The 13,955-nt window shown below is 47.1% G+C and overlaps 2 protein-coding genes and 1 long non-coding RNA gene across 4 annotated transcripts; 1 reads left to right on the forward strand and 2 right to left on the reverse strand.

Moving 5' to 3' along the window:
- Positions 1 to 4,997: 4,997 nt before the first annotated feature.
- LOC105914294 lies at positions 4,998 to 6,483 on the reverse strand. 2 transcript variants are annotated; one of them, XR_001163866.2, is made up of 3 exons: positions 5,748 to 6,483; positions 5,592 to 5,649; positions 4,998 to 5,383 (listed from the first exon to the last, which is right to left on the reverse strand). It is a non-coding gene; the product is annotated as an uncharacterized LOC105914294 (long non-coding RNA). The 2 variants fall into 2 exon arrangements; XR_001163867.2 differs by having other exon boundaries at positions 5,592 to 5,644; positions 5,748 to 6,464.
- A 2,826-nt stretch (positions 6,484 to 9,309) lies between these two features.
- Positions 9,310 to 10,843, forward strand: LOC101769613. Its single transcript, XM_004965560.3, has 2 exons — positions 9,310 to 9,947; positions 10,479 to 10,843. The coding sequence occupies exons 1-2, from the start codon at positions 9,610 to 9,612 to the stop codon at positions 10,714 to 10,716; spliced, it is 576 nt and encodes a 191-aa protein (XP_004965617.1). The 5' UTR covers positions 9,310 to 9,609; the 3' UTR covers positions 10,717 to 10,843.
- A 180-nt stretch (positions 10,844 to 11,023) lies between these two features.
- Positions 11,024 to 13,741, reverse strand: LOC101770016 (acid phosphatase 1). Its single transcript, XM_004965561.3, has 3 exons — positions 13,157 to 13,741; positions 12,161 to 12,370; positions 11,024 to 11,544 (listed from the first exon to the last, which is right to left on the reverse strand). Exons 1-3 carry the CDS (start codon positions 13,561 to 13,563, stop codon positions 11,367 to 11,369), a joined length of 795 nt encoding a protein of 264 aa, XP_004965618.1. The 5' UTR covers positions 13,564 to 13,741; the 3' UTR covers positions 11,024 to 11,366.
- Positions 13,742 to 13,955: the final 214 nt, after the last annotated feature.

Below are 13,955 nucleotides of genomic sequence, written 5' to 3' on the forward strand. Positions count from 1 at the left end.
AACTCGATACACATCATTGGCGAGTACGAATGGTTCATCACTGTATCCAGTCTTGCTAAGGTCCACTATTGTCATTCCATACTGATCATTGGTTACACCATTTAGCTTCACCCATTGGCAACAAAATAGAGGGATGCACAGCGGTCCGTATTCGATTTCCCATATCTCCTCTATGAAACCATAATAAGATTCCATGCTACTATTTATGCCTATGGCATCTATGCGGACACCACTATTCTGGTTCGTGCTTTTCTGGTCTTGGACTCTCGTGTAAAATGTATAACCATTTATCTCGTAGCCTTGGAATTTCACGATTGTGCTAGAAGGTCCCCTGGCAAACCAAGGAAGCTGTGGATAAATCTCAGAGTTACCCATAAGTTGTTTGCGCAACCAGGAGGGAAAAGTTTCGACGTGGCTTCTTGTAAGCCAGGCATCGGATCTCGCCGGGTTTTCGAAAACTAACATCTGCTTGTGCTGATCAATATACGGAGCCACAAAGGTTCACTGCTGTAGAACAGTGTAGTATGCCTTGTTGAACAAATCAGCATCATTGCTCAAACATACTTTCCTTCCAAGGGTGCCCATTCCCCACAGCCTCCCCTCGTGGCGTGAAGTTGGAACCCAATCGGGTCAATTGAGTCAATAAAATCAACACAAAACTCAATCACCTCCTCTGTTCCATATCCCTTGGCGATGCTTCCTTCTGGACGGGCACGATTAAGAACATAGTTTTTTAGGACTGACATGAACCTCTCGAAAGGCCACATATTGAGCAGGTATAATGGTCCGAGAATATTAATCTCTTTTACTAGGTGAACCAGAAGGTGAGTCATAATATTGAAGAAAGATGGGGGAAATACCAACTCAAAGCTAACAAGACATTGCACCACATTGTTCTGTAGCTTTATTAGCTTCGATGGATCGATTGCCTTCTGTGAAATCGCATTGAGAAACGCGCATAGCTTTACGAGCGGCAATCAAACATTCTCTGTTAGAACACCCCTCAGTACAACTAGAAGCAACTGGGTCATCAACATGTGGCAATCATGGGCTTTGAGATTTGTAAATTTCTTTTCTTTCATATTTATTATTCTCTTTATATTCAAGGAGTACCCATACGGGATCTTCAGACTATTCAAGCATTCAAACATGCTATCCTTCTCTTCCTTGCTGAGAGTGTAACTAGCAGGACATAAGTAGTGCTGTCCGTTATCTCTCTTTTCTGGATGTAGGTCATCCTGTTGCCCCATTTCTTTAAGGTCTCATCGTGCTTCCAGTGTATCTTTTGAGGGCCCATAAACACCCATGAAGCCTAGCAAGTTCATACAAAGGTTTTTCGTCAGGTGCATCACGGCTATTGCATTGCGGACATCTAGGGTTTCCTAATAAGGTAGCTCTCAAAATATTGACTTCTTCTTCCACATGGTTGCACGTCCATCATCGTCGTTCGGAACAGGTTGGCTACCAAGACTTTTTCCAAATACTACCCTTACATCATTTATCATCTCAAAGACACATTTTCCATTACGATGTAAATGTTTTTTACGAGTTTCTGGTGCCCCTTTGAAATGCATCCCACTTTCTCGCAGCTGGTGGTGAGCATGGAGAAATCGACGATGACCCATATAGACTACCTTCTTACAGTGCTTCAAATACATGCTATCTGTGTCGTCTAAGAAGTGGGTGCAGGCTCGATATCCCTTGTTTGTCTGTCCCGAAAGGTTACTTAGTGCAGGCCAATCATTGATGGTTACGAACAACAGTGCTCGCAGGTTAAACATCTCTTGTTTATCCTCATCCCACACATGTACACCTTTTTCCTTCCAGAGCTGTAAAAGTTCATCAACCAACGATCTTAGGTACACATCAATGTCGTTGCCGGGTTGCTTTGGGCCTTGGATAAGCGCCGGTATCATAATGAACTTCCGTTTCATGCACATCCAAGGAGGAAGGTTAAACATACATAAGGTCACAGGCCAAGTACTATGACCACTACTCAACTCACCGAATGGATTGAATCCATCAGTACTTAAAACAAACCTTATGTTCCTTGGATCACCTTCAAACTCTGGGAATTCTCCATCAATTGATCTCCACTGAGCCCTATCAGTGGGGTGTCTCAGCATCTTATCTTCCTTACGTTTTTCTTTGTGCCATTGCATCAACTTAGCATTCGTCTTGTTCCTGAACAAGCGCTTCAAGCGTGATATTATAAGGAAATACCACATCACTTTCGCGGGAACTCTCTTCCTAGGAGGTTGCCCCTCGACATCACCAGGATCATCTTGCCTAATCTTATACTGCAGCGCTTCGCACACGGGACACGCATCCAGATCCTCGTATTCAACACCACGATAGAGGATACAATCATTAGGGCATGCGTGTATCTTCTGAACCTTCAATCCCAGAGGGCACAATCTGTTTAGCTTCATATTTTGTGGATGGCAATTCATTATTCTTGGAAAGAATCTTCTTGACAATTTTCAACATCCCCTAAAATACCTTATCGGACACACCATTTTTGACCTTCCATTCCATAAATTCTAGTGTGGTACCCAACTTTTTATAGCCTCCCTGGCAATCTGGATATAGCAATTTCCTGTGATCATCTATCATGCGCTGCAACTTTGATGCTTCCTTTTGAGTTTCGCAATCTCTATGTGCATCCCTAAGCACCTGACCGAGGTCATCAGTATGGCCATCTTCTGCAAACTCATCTTCATCAACCCCACCCATTGTAGTATCTGTAAAAGATTGGCTTATAGCGTAGTCCAGAATGTTGTCATCATCCTCCTCCTCTTCATCATCTTCCATTACAACCCCTCTTTCACCGTGACGGGTCCAAACCAAATAGTTAGGCTTGAAATCGTATCTAAACAAGTGGCTGTGAATAGTCCCCTAGGAAGCCTTTGAGTAGCACTTCTGGTTACTGCATTGGGCACATGGATAAGATATGAACCCGTTCTCTGGCTTGTTCGCTTTGACCACTTCAAGAAAATTATTCATGCCAGCAATAAACACCTTGCTCCACCTGTCCGCGTTATACATCCATTGCCAGTCCATCTGCATCGTATTACGCAAGCCATCAATAAAATGAATTACAATAAAACTATCCATCACATTGCTACAATTTTAGATAGAAATACACAAATTAAAATTTCAGAAGCAAACAACATCATACAGTACAACAAACTCAAATATTGCTGAAAATTTACATAGAAATACACAAATTATTTAGCTCATATTTAATTTACAAATAACTAAACTATTAAAAAATTCAATATTTCCCACATAATGTACTTATTCTAAAAATGGCTAATTGCATACCTCTATCTCAAAAGTACTTAAGTATCAAATTACACCTACAATTTATATGGCTAATTTATAAGTATTAAAAATATATTTACTCTAATTTTTCCCTAATACATAAAATTGAAATAATCTCAATTCTACCTCACATTTTCTATCCATTCTCCATTCAAACTATCCATCACATTGTAGCTCAAAAACATGTATAAATACAAATCCTCTACATGCTTAAAAACAAACAAACTAATTTTTCTCCCTCTCTAAAGTATAAAACAAAGCTTAACAACAATAAATGAATGGAGCATGAGGTAACTAACCTTCACAACACTTTGGATGGGTGAAATCCCCACAGAAATGAGGAAAAAAAATTCAGCAGCACCTCCCCTAGGCTTGCTTCGGCGCCATGGAGAGGATGAGCTTCTCTGTCTTTGTGGAGTGGAGTGGCTCGGGCTGGAGGAGTGGAGGAGGAAGAAAGGGTACTTGTAGATAAGATTTTATCCTGGTTGGTAAATCCAACCGGGACAAAAGATTAGAGCTTTTGTCCCGGTTGGTGGTTACTCCCGGTTGGTAACGCCAATCGGGACAAAAGCTCCAACCTTTTGTCCCGGTTGGAATTACCAACCGGGAGTAAAACGTTTATCCCGGTTAGTAACTCCAACCGAGATAAAAGGTTGGATCTTTTGTCCCGGTTAGTGGTTCTAACCAGGGGTAAAGGGTGGTGCCGTCGGTGCTCGGAAACTAGCCGTTTTAACCGAGACTAAAGGGTGGCCTGTAGTCCCGGTTGCAAAAAAAAAACCGAGTAAAGGTGCGCCCCATTCCAGCCTACCGTGACGCACCCCTTTTCTCCCGGGCTGAAATTAAACCGAGACTAAAGGGGATGGGATCTAAAGTCAGTTCTCTAGTAGTGATTTTCTTTTCCCGCGTTCATCTAACAGCTATGTAACTCGGATGTGACAGTAATGGCATAGGAGGGAAATGGATGATCTAAATTTGGATGGCATAAAGAGATGAGCTAAATTTTCAATAGCATATAGGAATTTTCTCTACATTTTATATGTTTTCTTCCCACCATTGCAAACATGCACGATGCATACCGAAGTCCCTACTCATGCATGACACCCATCAGGCCATCAGTCACTCACGTACAATTGCGCGTGGATACCGGAGGTAGGAAGAGCCGAAGAGGTCTGTACGTAGGTAGAAGCTGCCCTTAGGTACAGCAAGCCTGCAGGACTCCCCAAATTAAAGTCAGCACAGCAGCTCAACCCCCCGGCCGCTGCGCGGTGCCATCACCATCAACGACGCTGCCAAATTGGAAAAATCAAACGCCATCCCCGCCCACAGAGAAGAAGGGGATGCCCACCGTTTAGATGACATTGTTCGTCTTCACCGCCAAGAGGCCTCCGATCACGGCATGCATGTCTATCGTAGAAATTAAAACCCAGAAAAAGTGTTAGGACGACAGAGATTGACGTGGACATGCGGAAATGCAATGCTCATCTCCTCTATCTACAAGACCGGTCACGATCAAGCGCTGGGCTTTTGGCTGACTGGCATCCAGGTGTTGCCGCCTCGCAGGCCGGTCAAGATATGGTGATGATAAGTACTGGTACTAAATACTACTCCAGTCAAAAATAAAAATTCACATGTACAGAATGTTGCCAAAAGCGCAATGAAACAACTTTTTGTGCCAACGTGGCCAGTTCCATTCCATTTTATTTCATTTCTTTTCTTATCCCTACTCCGTACGAGATATACCAGCCAGCGGCTAATCTTAGCCATCGTTGTCCAATCATCATACGTGATCAGAGCAACTCCAAGAGGACGCTAAAAAATTCTTTCCCAAAACAAGGTATTGGGGGCTATGCTAAAAAATTTCCCCTCCAAAAACATATCAGCCCACAGCAGAATGCTAAAAGCTAACCTCCCAATATTTCAAATCGGGCCACGTCATCATATTAGGTCCATTTTAAAATCCGTGTTTTTGCTAAGCAGCGTTGGAACCCTCCTGTCGCCGGCTTTTTATTTCCCAGCACCGTCACGCCGCCGGACCCCGGGCCATCGTCACTGCAAGCTTTATTTAAGTGATTGTAATTTAGTCTTTGGAAAACATAACACTACTGAATACCGATTGATGTACTAATGATAATCTAAACCAATCCGAAAAGATAGAAGTTAGGCACAGCCTGTTCAGAACACACAGGCAAAGGAAAACAGAGCAACGATTTCAATACTGCTACTAGCAATTTGAAGCACAGATAGCAGGAGCATCAGTCGGTCACCTGTCAGGCAGCGAGTTCCTCACTTTGTAGATAAGCGCGGACAGCACCTCGGCCTAATCTTGACCCAACGCAAGCAACAAACAACACCATTAGTACGACCATAAGAACATGATCAGATCCAATCAATGTGCAGGTAGTTCAGATGCGCGCATATACTTTGAAGAAGTCCAAGAAGAAATCGTTGAAGAGCGCGACGGGGACGTGGAAGGCCTTGACCCACCCATCTGCAGCACCCCCCACCCGGCCTCCCGCGCCAGGTACTCGTCGTCGTCCTCTACGCCTGCAGCAGCGAATCCCTCATCCGTCGTGGCCAGGAGAGAAGGCACCCCCACCCCTCCCGGCCACAACCTGCTCCCAAGAAGACTCTTCTTGCTCTTGGCGCCGCCTCCTCCTCGTCGCAGTTCTGCAGGTCCTACGCCGTCGTGCTTATGGTGGAGCAGACGAGGAAGCCGTTTCCTGAAATAGATGGCGCGCTTGCAGGTGTCTTGCACACCTCCGCCACCACGGCCAGCTGGAGCACGACGGCGGCCGCACCAAGGACGATGAGCACCGCGCGGGCTCCGGCCGTGGCATGGCTATTAGCTAGCTGCTGGTGTTTATTAGTCGCGGCTAGCTCTCTGGGTGCGTGGGATTGGCGTGCAGGAGGCTGACGGTGAGAGGAGGGGTCGGGACTGCTGGATCGGGCCGGGGGCGGTGGGGTGGGGGTGGGGGCGAGGGAGATAACTACGACGAGGCGGGTGGCCTCGCGGAGGAGGGCGCTGTCGGGAGAGGAGGGCCGCCGCCGCCGGAATCAGCGGAGAGGAGCGCGCAAAAAAAAATAGCGCGGGAAGGGGGCGCGGCAACGGAGGTCGGGGGATTGGGGAAGACGACGGGTTGCGAAAATATACGGGGCGAGAGGGCGTTTTTTAGCATTGCTTATTTTTTAGGAAAGTTTTAGGTGGACTATTGGAGTTTATTTTTTCTCTTTTTTCCCTAAAGAAGGTATTGAGGGTAAGATTAGCAGCCTCTTGGAGTTGCTCTGATGCATTCTCTATGGCCGACAGAAATAATGTGTACAATCATCTTAAGCCCTCTGCAAAAGTATCTCCGCCAGGGGGTCTTTTGGGGCATACATTATCTTTTTATTGTATCATTTATCTTTCATGGTGAATGCCAACATACATTATCCTTGAAATGTATTTATAATATTTTAAACATTACCCTTAAAATGTATTTATAATATTTAAACATTACCCTTGAAATGTATTTATAATAGTTTAATGTTGGTGGTTTAATAAATATGCACATTGCAGGATAAATTGCTTAAATTTAGGCCCTGTTTGGCATGGCTCCAACTCCGGGTGGAGCTGCTCCACTCCAGAACTCCACATGGAGCCAGCTCCGCTCCAAAACTCCAGAACAAAAATGAGGTTTTTGGCTAGATGTGTGCTCTCAGCTCCAGAAAAGATCGATTTCAGTGTGGATTGCCATTGTTGCCCCCCAATTAAGGCCCCACTTGTCATCCTCTCTATTCCATCTTCTTCTTCCTCCTTTTTCACTGCACTGTGCCGCACACGGGAGACCCTCCACGGGCGGCGGGGTGGGTAGCGACGGGGCGGCGGGTGGCGACGGGCGGCGACGACAGGCGGCTGGGTGGGTGGCGATGGGCGACGACGGGCGGCGGGCGGCGACGGGCGACGACGGGCGACGGGCGCGGCAACGGGCGGCGGCGGGCGGCGGCGGGCGACGGGCGGCGACGGGCGACGGCGGGCAGCGGGCGCGGCGACGGGCGGCGGCGGGCGGCGACGGGCGACGGGCGCGGTGACGGGCGGCGGCGGGCGGCTGTGGGCGACTGGCGGCGAGCGACGGGCGGCAACGGGCGACGGGCGCGGCGGTGGGCGGCGACAGGCGCGGCGGTGGGCGGCGACGGGCGACGGGCGGCGGCGGGCGGCGGGCGCGGCGCCGGGCGGCGGCGGGCGGTGACGGGCGGCGACGGGCGGCGGGGCCGGCCGGCCACGGGGGCGGTGACGGGCAGGGCTCTGGCGGCGAGTGGGGCTCGAGAGAATAGAAGGGAGAATAGAATGAAACGTTTTTTTTGTAACCAATGGCATTGGTGGGTAATTACCCACCAACTCCACGAGAAGGTTCAAAAGAGAGGTTTCTGGAGCAGCAAAAGAGGTGCTCCAAAACTCCACCTCCATTTGCACTACAGCTCCATGGAGTTGGCAACTCCATGGAGTTGGCAACTCCATGGAGTTTTGGAGTTGGGGTGTTTGGCTGAATTTTTTGATGGAGTTGCTGGAGTTTAGGAGTGGAGCCGTGCCAAACAGGACCTTAGTCCATATCTTTCTTAACTATTTTAAGGCAGCACATACATAGACACACCACTACACCACTAACACACTGAGTGTGCTATATATATGCCCTAGAAATTTAACCATCAACAAATTAAAACTCACATATGTGCATGTGCGTAAAACGAGAGCAGAGCACTAGCTATGATTTGCATCCCATTCGGTGGGGTTCTACCTCAGATGTCAGGAATGCTCTAAAACATCACATACGGTACGGTATCTTTGGCGAAAATCAATAAGATTTTCAATATTTTGGGAGGTATATGTACCAGTAGTTATAGGGCACCCCCAAAAGTGGAAGGCTAACATGTTTGCATGTGTCGTATAGAATATGTTGAACGTGAAGAAATTGACCGCAGCGGAACATTCTCATGGATCGATCTTTATCCTTGGCTATCTAATCCACCGAGGCACCGGGACAGGCAGATAGACTCGTCGCTAAACCTGTGCAGTGACAGCCACGATCGAGATGTCTGTGTCGTGCACGTGCGGTAGCATGCTTATCTCGAAAGAGACGTGGTAAGGTAACTTTATCCGCTCCTTAATTAATTACCACCGTTTATTACCATCCGTATTCACTCCCGTGCGTTTCAGATATACGGAATAAATGTTGGAACAAATAAATATACCAAGCTGGCGTGCATGCGGGGAATCCACGTGGAAATGTGATTTAATCGCTGTACCGCAATGTACGGCAAGACGCTGACACCGACCAAGCGAAATTAAGGAAGAGAATAATTCGAGAAACAGGGAGAATATTTTTGCGAGAAAATATCTCTCATCTTTATCCTGACACGCCCCACGTACGTACAACCAGTACGAAACGAGAATCCTTCAATAGAAAAAGCAAAACAATAATGATCATACTGACGAGTCCATGTAAAGGGATGGACAAAAATGAGAAGAACAGTTTACACACATGAGGAAGCAGGAAAGGGACCCACCCTCGATCGGTCAAACAGTCCACGCAGTAAGAAACCACGGTAAACCAACAGAAAAATTTAAACGCAATTTTTAAAGTCATGAATCTTCTGGCCGGCGTCAGTTGGTGTGTTGGGCCAGGCCCCTACAGTCCCTAATCGGCTATTTGATTGTTTATATTGTTATGTAATCTCTTATTTGTAACAATTCGTGTGCGTATGCTAGTTAATCCGCGTGGTATGTTAAACTATTTTTAAAAAAATACAAAGATATGCAGCTCTTCCATATTTTTAAAAATAAAAAAAACTAAATCGTGCACGGTCACGATCGATCCGTTTCCGGAGGGAGCGGAGGCGGTGGACGTGGACGATCGAGCTGGCGCCTGCCGGGCGAGAGATGCCGCCTCCATTTTTCACTTTTCGCCGACCCATCCATCCAGCCCCTCCCGTTGATCAGGCCGCCGGGCGCCGAGCCCTATCCGGATATGAGAGAGAGAGGAAGACACAGATAGAGAGAGACCGCGCTGCGATCGGGGAGGATACCCGCCCGCCCACTGAAACGTACCCATGCAATGCATATCCGCTCCCTCTCTCTTCCTTGCCTTATGTGAGCCGAGCCAATCCAGTTCCATCCCATGATCTCCTCCTCCCCCGGCCGGCCTCCTCGCGTATATAAACGGGGCGCACGCACGGAACCCTGATCGGGGCCCCATGCGTTGCAAGCTGCTCGATCGTGCCGCCGCTGCTTCAGTTCGGTAGATCGTGATGGGAGGAGATGCTGCTTGCGAGGCGGTGGTGACGCTCCATGGCCGACGGCGGCGAGGGGAGGTTGTAGAAGGAGACCGATGTGACGGCGGCTGGGTGGCGGCCGGGACCGAGACGATGTCTAGCGGATCGTCGACGTCGAGCCTCACCGACGAAGAGGAGGACGGCGACGGCGCGACGTCGTCCTCCCGGCCGGATCGTGACGTCTCGTCCTCGTCGTTGTCCTCCTTGACGTCGTCGGGGTCGGAAACGACGACGCAGATCGGCGAGGCCGCCGGCGGGCCGCCCGGCCCGCTCTACGCGCTCTCGACGATGATGGAGGATCTTCCGGCTCTCAGGTACATACACACCTCAATCCTACGATCAGGGTCATTGCATAATTAAGGATCTGTTTTTCATGTGCAACCGCGGTACTAGGAAAGATGAGCTCTAGGTTGTGATTTAATAATCGCGGTATTAAGAAAGATGAGCTCTAGGTTGTGATTTAATACTTTAAGGTCTTCAACAGTAAGCTTTAATTTTTTTTGGGCGAGGATTGAACAGCAAACTTAGTGCAAAAATGGCTAACAAAAGGGAACCTGATCAATGTTTATCAGTCTCTGAGTCTCCTTCAGAGCTCATGTCATTCTCTATCAAGACGTAAATATTGTAGTTCCAAATTCGACCTCACCAATTTAGATAAACAATACCATTGTGGAAACTAGTCCAACTGAAACCATTTCTACAAGGACCGCTGCTATTTTATTTACCCAACCATGAATTCCATTATTGAACCTTGAATTACAGTCTCAGCAAACCGTAACTAGTCTGAATATAGCGTCAATCACACCAGCAACACGATCTCTGACATCTAAATTCACTCACTGCAGAACAGGGCTGTCCAAGCACTACAAGGGGAGGTCCCAGTCCTTCACATCGCTGGTCGATGTCAGCTGTGTGGAAGACCTCGCCAAGAAGACCACCCCTTACACCAGAAGAAAGAAGGCGCCCGGGCGCTGTGCTGAAGTGCTGGGCGCCAAGAACCGGCTGTCGAAGACGATATCCAAAAAGGCGCCGAGGGGCAAACCACCTGCATACCAGGGCAAGAGAGAGATGTACAGATGCTAGGCCATGGCAAGAAATGTAGTGTCATGCCCAGTGAAATGAGATAAGTACAGCACTGAGATTGAACACGTTCAGTCGGCGGCCTCATCTTCCCTCGTCACTAGAGCTTTTTGAAATCGTTTTATTTACTTCTCTCATGTGTCTGCATCCTTGATTGCTATATAGTGGACCATGCAAATGTTAACAACTGAAATGGCTGAACTAAAAAACAGAGTACATTCTTGTACGTATGAATGTACTCTGCCATTTGATTTGAGAGTAATGTTACTAAAAACCACCACAAATTGACAAAAGAACCACCATGTGCATCTGAACATACCCAAATTAAAAAACATGAATGAAAATTCCATCCACTTCAACTTTGAACATGGATGCTTTACAAATGAAAGCAGTTTGACTAGTTTCACAATTTGCATAAGCAGCAAATGCAGTATGGAAAGTGATGCATCAGTTACAAACCATCATTGAACAGATTAAATGGCCTCACCCCCAGTGCGATCTCCGAGTGCTTGAAGATAAATGCAAATTTATGGGCACAATTGATGACTAATGAAATCTTTGAAAATGAAAGCAGTTACAGAATGGGACCATAAAGATGCTATGAATGCCCTACAAAAGGAACAGCTATTTCCTCCACCGTTCCACCAATAAAATCAACTGATAAAGTACATTGGATTTGGAAGCTTGAAGGATCTCGTTGCCATTGGAGGTCCTATCAAATCACTCCACTGATCCCCTGAATTTCCAAGTATCTTGAATCCTTCAGCCTCCATCGCTGCTCGTCTCTCTGATTTGTACAGCACAGCAGTCTTGCCAATATCAGAAGGTTGCCTGCAGGAAAAAAAAACCATTGAATCAATAAACACTAAAAATAATGATTCACATAACAATAGTAATAACTTCCACATTTTGAAGTGTTTGCCCTAAAACACTAATCTCCGGATGCATGTGAGAAGTCTGCAGTATCATAATTGCAAAATGGTGATGTAAATCGGATGTTTTTTTTATATAGTTGCACTGGTACAATCTGATTCTACATCTAACTGGTACAACAGCACAATTAATTTGTGGATAACTAAGACAACAATGGATAAACTAATAAATCACATTATACGCAACTGTTTGAGAGACATGGCAAACAGTCTTAACTAGTGTAATACACAACCATCACAAGATGGAAATATAGCAGAGCATATAATGTATTATCTGATAATGACCTATTATAATCACCACAGCATCAGGTTTAATGTAAATCTGGCACCAACCCTAATAAAGAACTTTTCTTGCTTTTATAGTAGTGAAACTTTGAAACCTTACATTAGAATTTCTCAGGATAAGGCATATATCAGGTACTTCTCATAAAAGCTTCTGAACATAATTCTGTACTAATATATTTCGAACTGTCAACACTGCAGAATCATTTCGATACAGGAGTTTTAAGAAATACCTTAGTATTAGTTTTTCCCATGATTGGTATCCAGCAAACAAAAGATTTGCTTCTGTTGAATTACGCTGGAATTCAGTCCGGCCAGTCAAGAGGATAATGTGGAAACCAAGTCCCTGAAGCTCCTTGTACAGTTTCAGGCTAGATGGTAATGCAGGCGCCTTTGCTGCATCTACCCATTCATCAAAGGAGGTCTCATTGAATTCCTGAGATCTAAAGAATCAGGGAAAATGTAAATACAAAGTAGCATTCTAACAGAACATTAAACATTATCATGCAATCCATTGAAAAGCTAGATCAAACAACCAATCCAGGGGTACCTGATCTTTTCAAAATAAGTATGTCCAATATCAATTGAGTTGCCTTGGAAAGATCTAACACCCTTCTTTTATTCTACAGAGAACATTATGGGCTATCCTACAAGTTACTTGCAGAAATCCAAGGGTTATGCTAAATAGGATTTTAGGAGTAGCCTGTAGACAGCTTTACTTTCTCCTCAATTTGAATTGCTAGCGCCAGTAATATTATCTGAAAGCAGAAAGCCCCTGAGAGTTTTGAATCACACAATGCGTTTAGCAAAAACATAACTAAACTATGTCATGAAACAGCATTTGAAAATTGGAAAACTCCGTTTCATGACATAATTCAATTTGGAATTCAGGTGACAATTAAATTTTATTACAAACGGTGAAATGATATGTTTATGCAGCAATGTGCTTAGCAAACCAGAAATCCCACCATACCTTAATGCATTAGGCGAGGTCGACACTAAAGGGCAAAGGCATTCCCTAGCTGAACAACCAATGCCAAACCCCATAGTGAAGAGCTAGAGTATTACCCAGTGAAATGCTTAAAAGTTCTAAGATTATACACCAATTTGCATCGAAATCGACGTTTCCGAATCACCAATTGGCAAACGCAGGAATACTCAATGTATCAAGCAACTAAGGCCAAGCAAGAAACAGAGCCATCAGCCATGGTTCCTGGAAGTCAACGTACCCCCATCCGTTGACCGCGTAGTAGGGCGCGTTGGTGAGCAGCGTCTCGTCGACGTCGAACACCCACGCGGGCTTCGCAGCGCCCGCCTCGGCGGCGGCCAGGGCGCCGGAGGCGAATGCGAGGGAGTCGGCGGCGGCGACGGCGGAGTCGGACGCGTAGCGGGGACCCTCCATGTACGCCTGCACGAACGCCACGCAGCGCACGGGGATGGCGCCCCAGGGCCCCGCGTTGGCCGTCTCCACGGACAGCCTCCAGCTGTCGCAGAAGAGCGTGTCGGCGTCGTCGGAGGAAGCCGCCGTCGGGGCGTCCGTGACCGTGCGGAGGACGGACCAGGCGCCGCTCGCGGTCGCGGCGGCGGACGACGCCGCAGCGAGCGAGAGGGCGAGGACGAGGGGAAGGAGACGCATGGCGCCGCCGCGGGGGACGCGGATACTCACTGGATTGGGCGGGGCGGGATATTCCGGCGGGCGGCGGGGGCGTGGTGGGGCTGTGGGGTGGGGGTAGCAAGCGACTGAGGGGTCCTGACTGGACAGTGGGACCCAGCTAATAGAGCTTCACGGACAGACCCGGAGAGGCTTCTAGCAATTGGCGAGGGATGAAAACGGGACGGGATTTAAACCCGTCCCAACCGGCACCGAATGCCGTAATATCCCGACCGGATACCAGATTATCGGTAACCGAATAAATCCGGCGAAAAACAGGAAATTTGGCAGGAACTGGGACCGGAATCAGTTGGGCTCGTTTCCCGACCAAATTCACGGATCCTGTTTTTTAACAGGAAAATTCCCGCTTTTCCCGT

Source organism: Setaria italica, chromosome IV (genome assembly GCF_000263155.2).
Source record: "Setaria italica strain Yugu1 chromosome IV, Setaria_italica_v2.0, whole genome shotgun sequence".
Taxonomy (NCBI): domain Eukaryota; kingdom Viridiplantae; phylum Streptophyta; class Magnoliopsida; order Poales; family Poaceae; genus Setaria; species Setaria italica.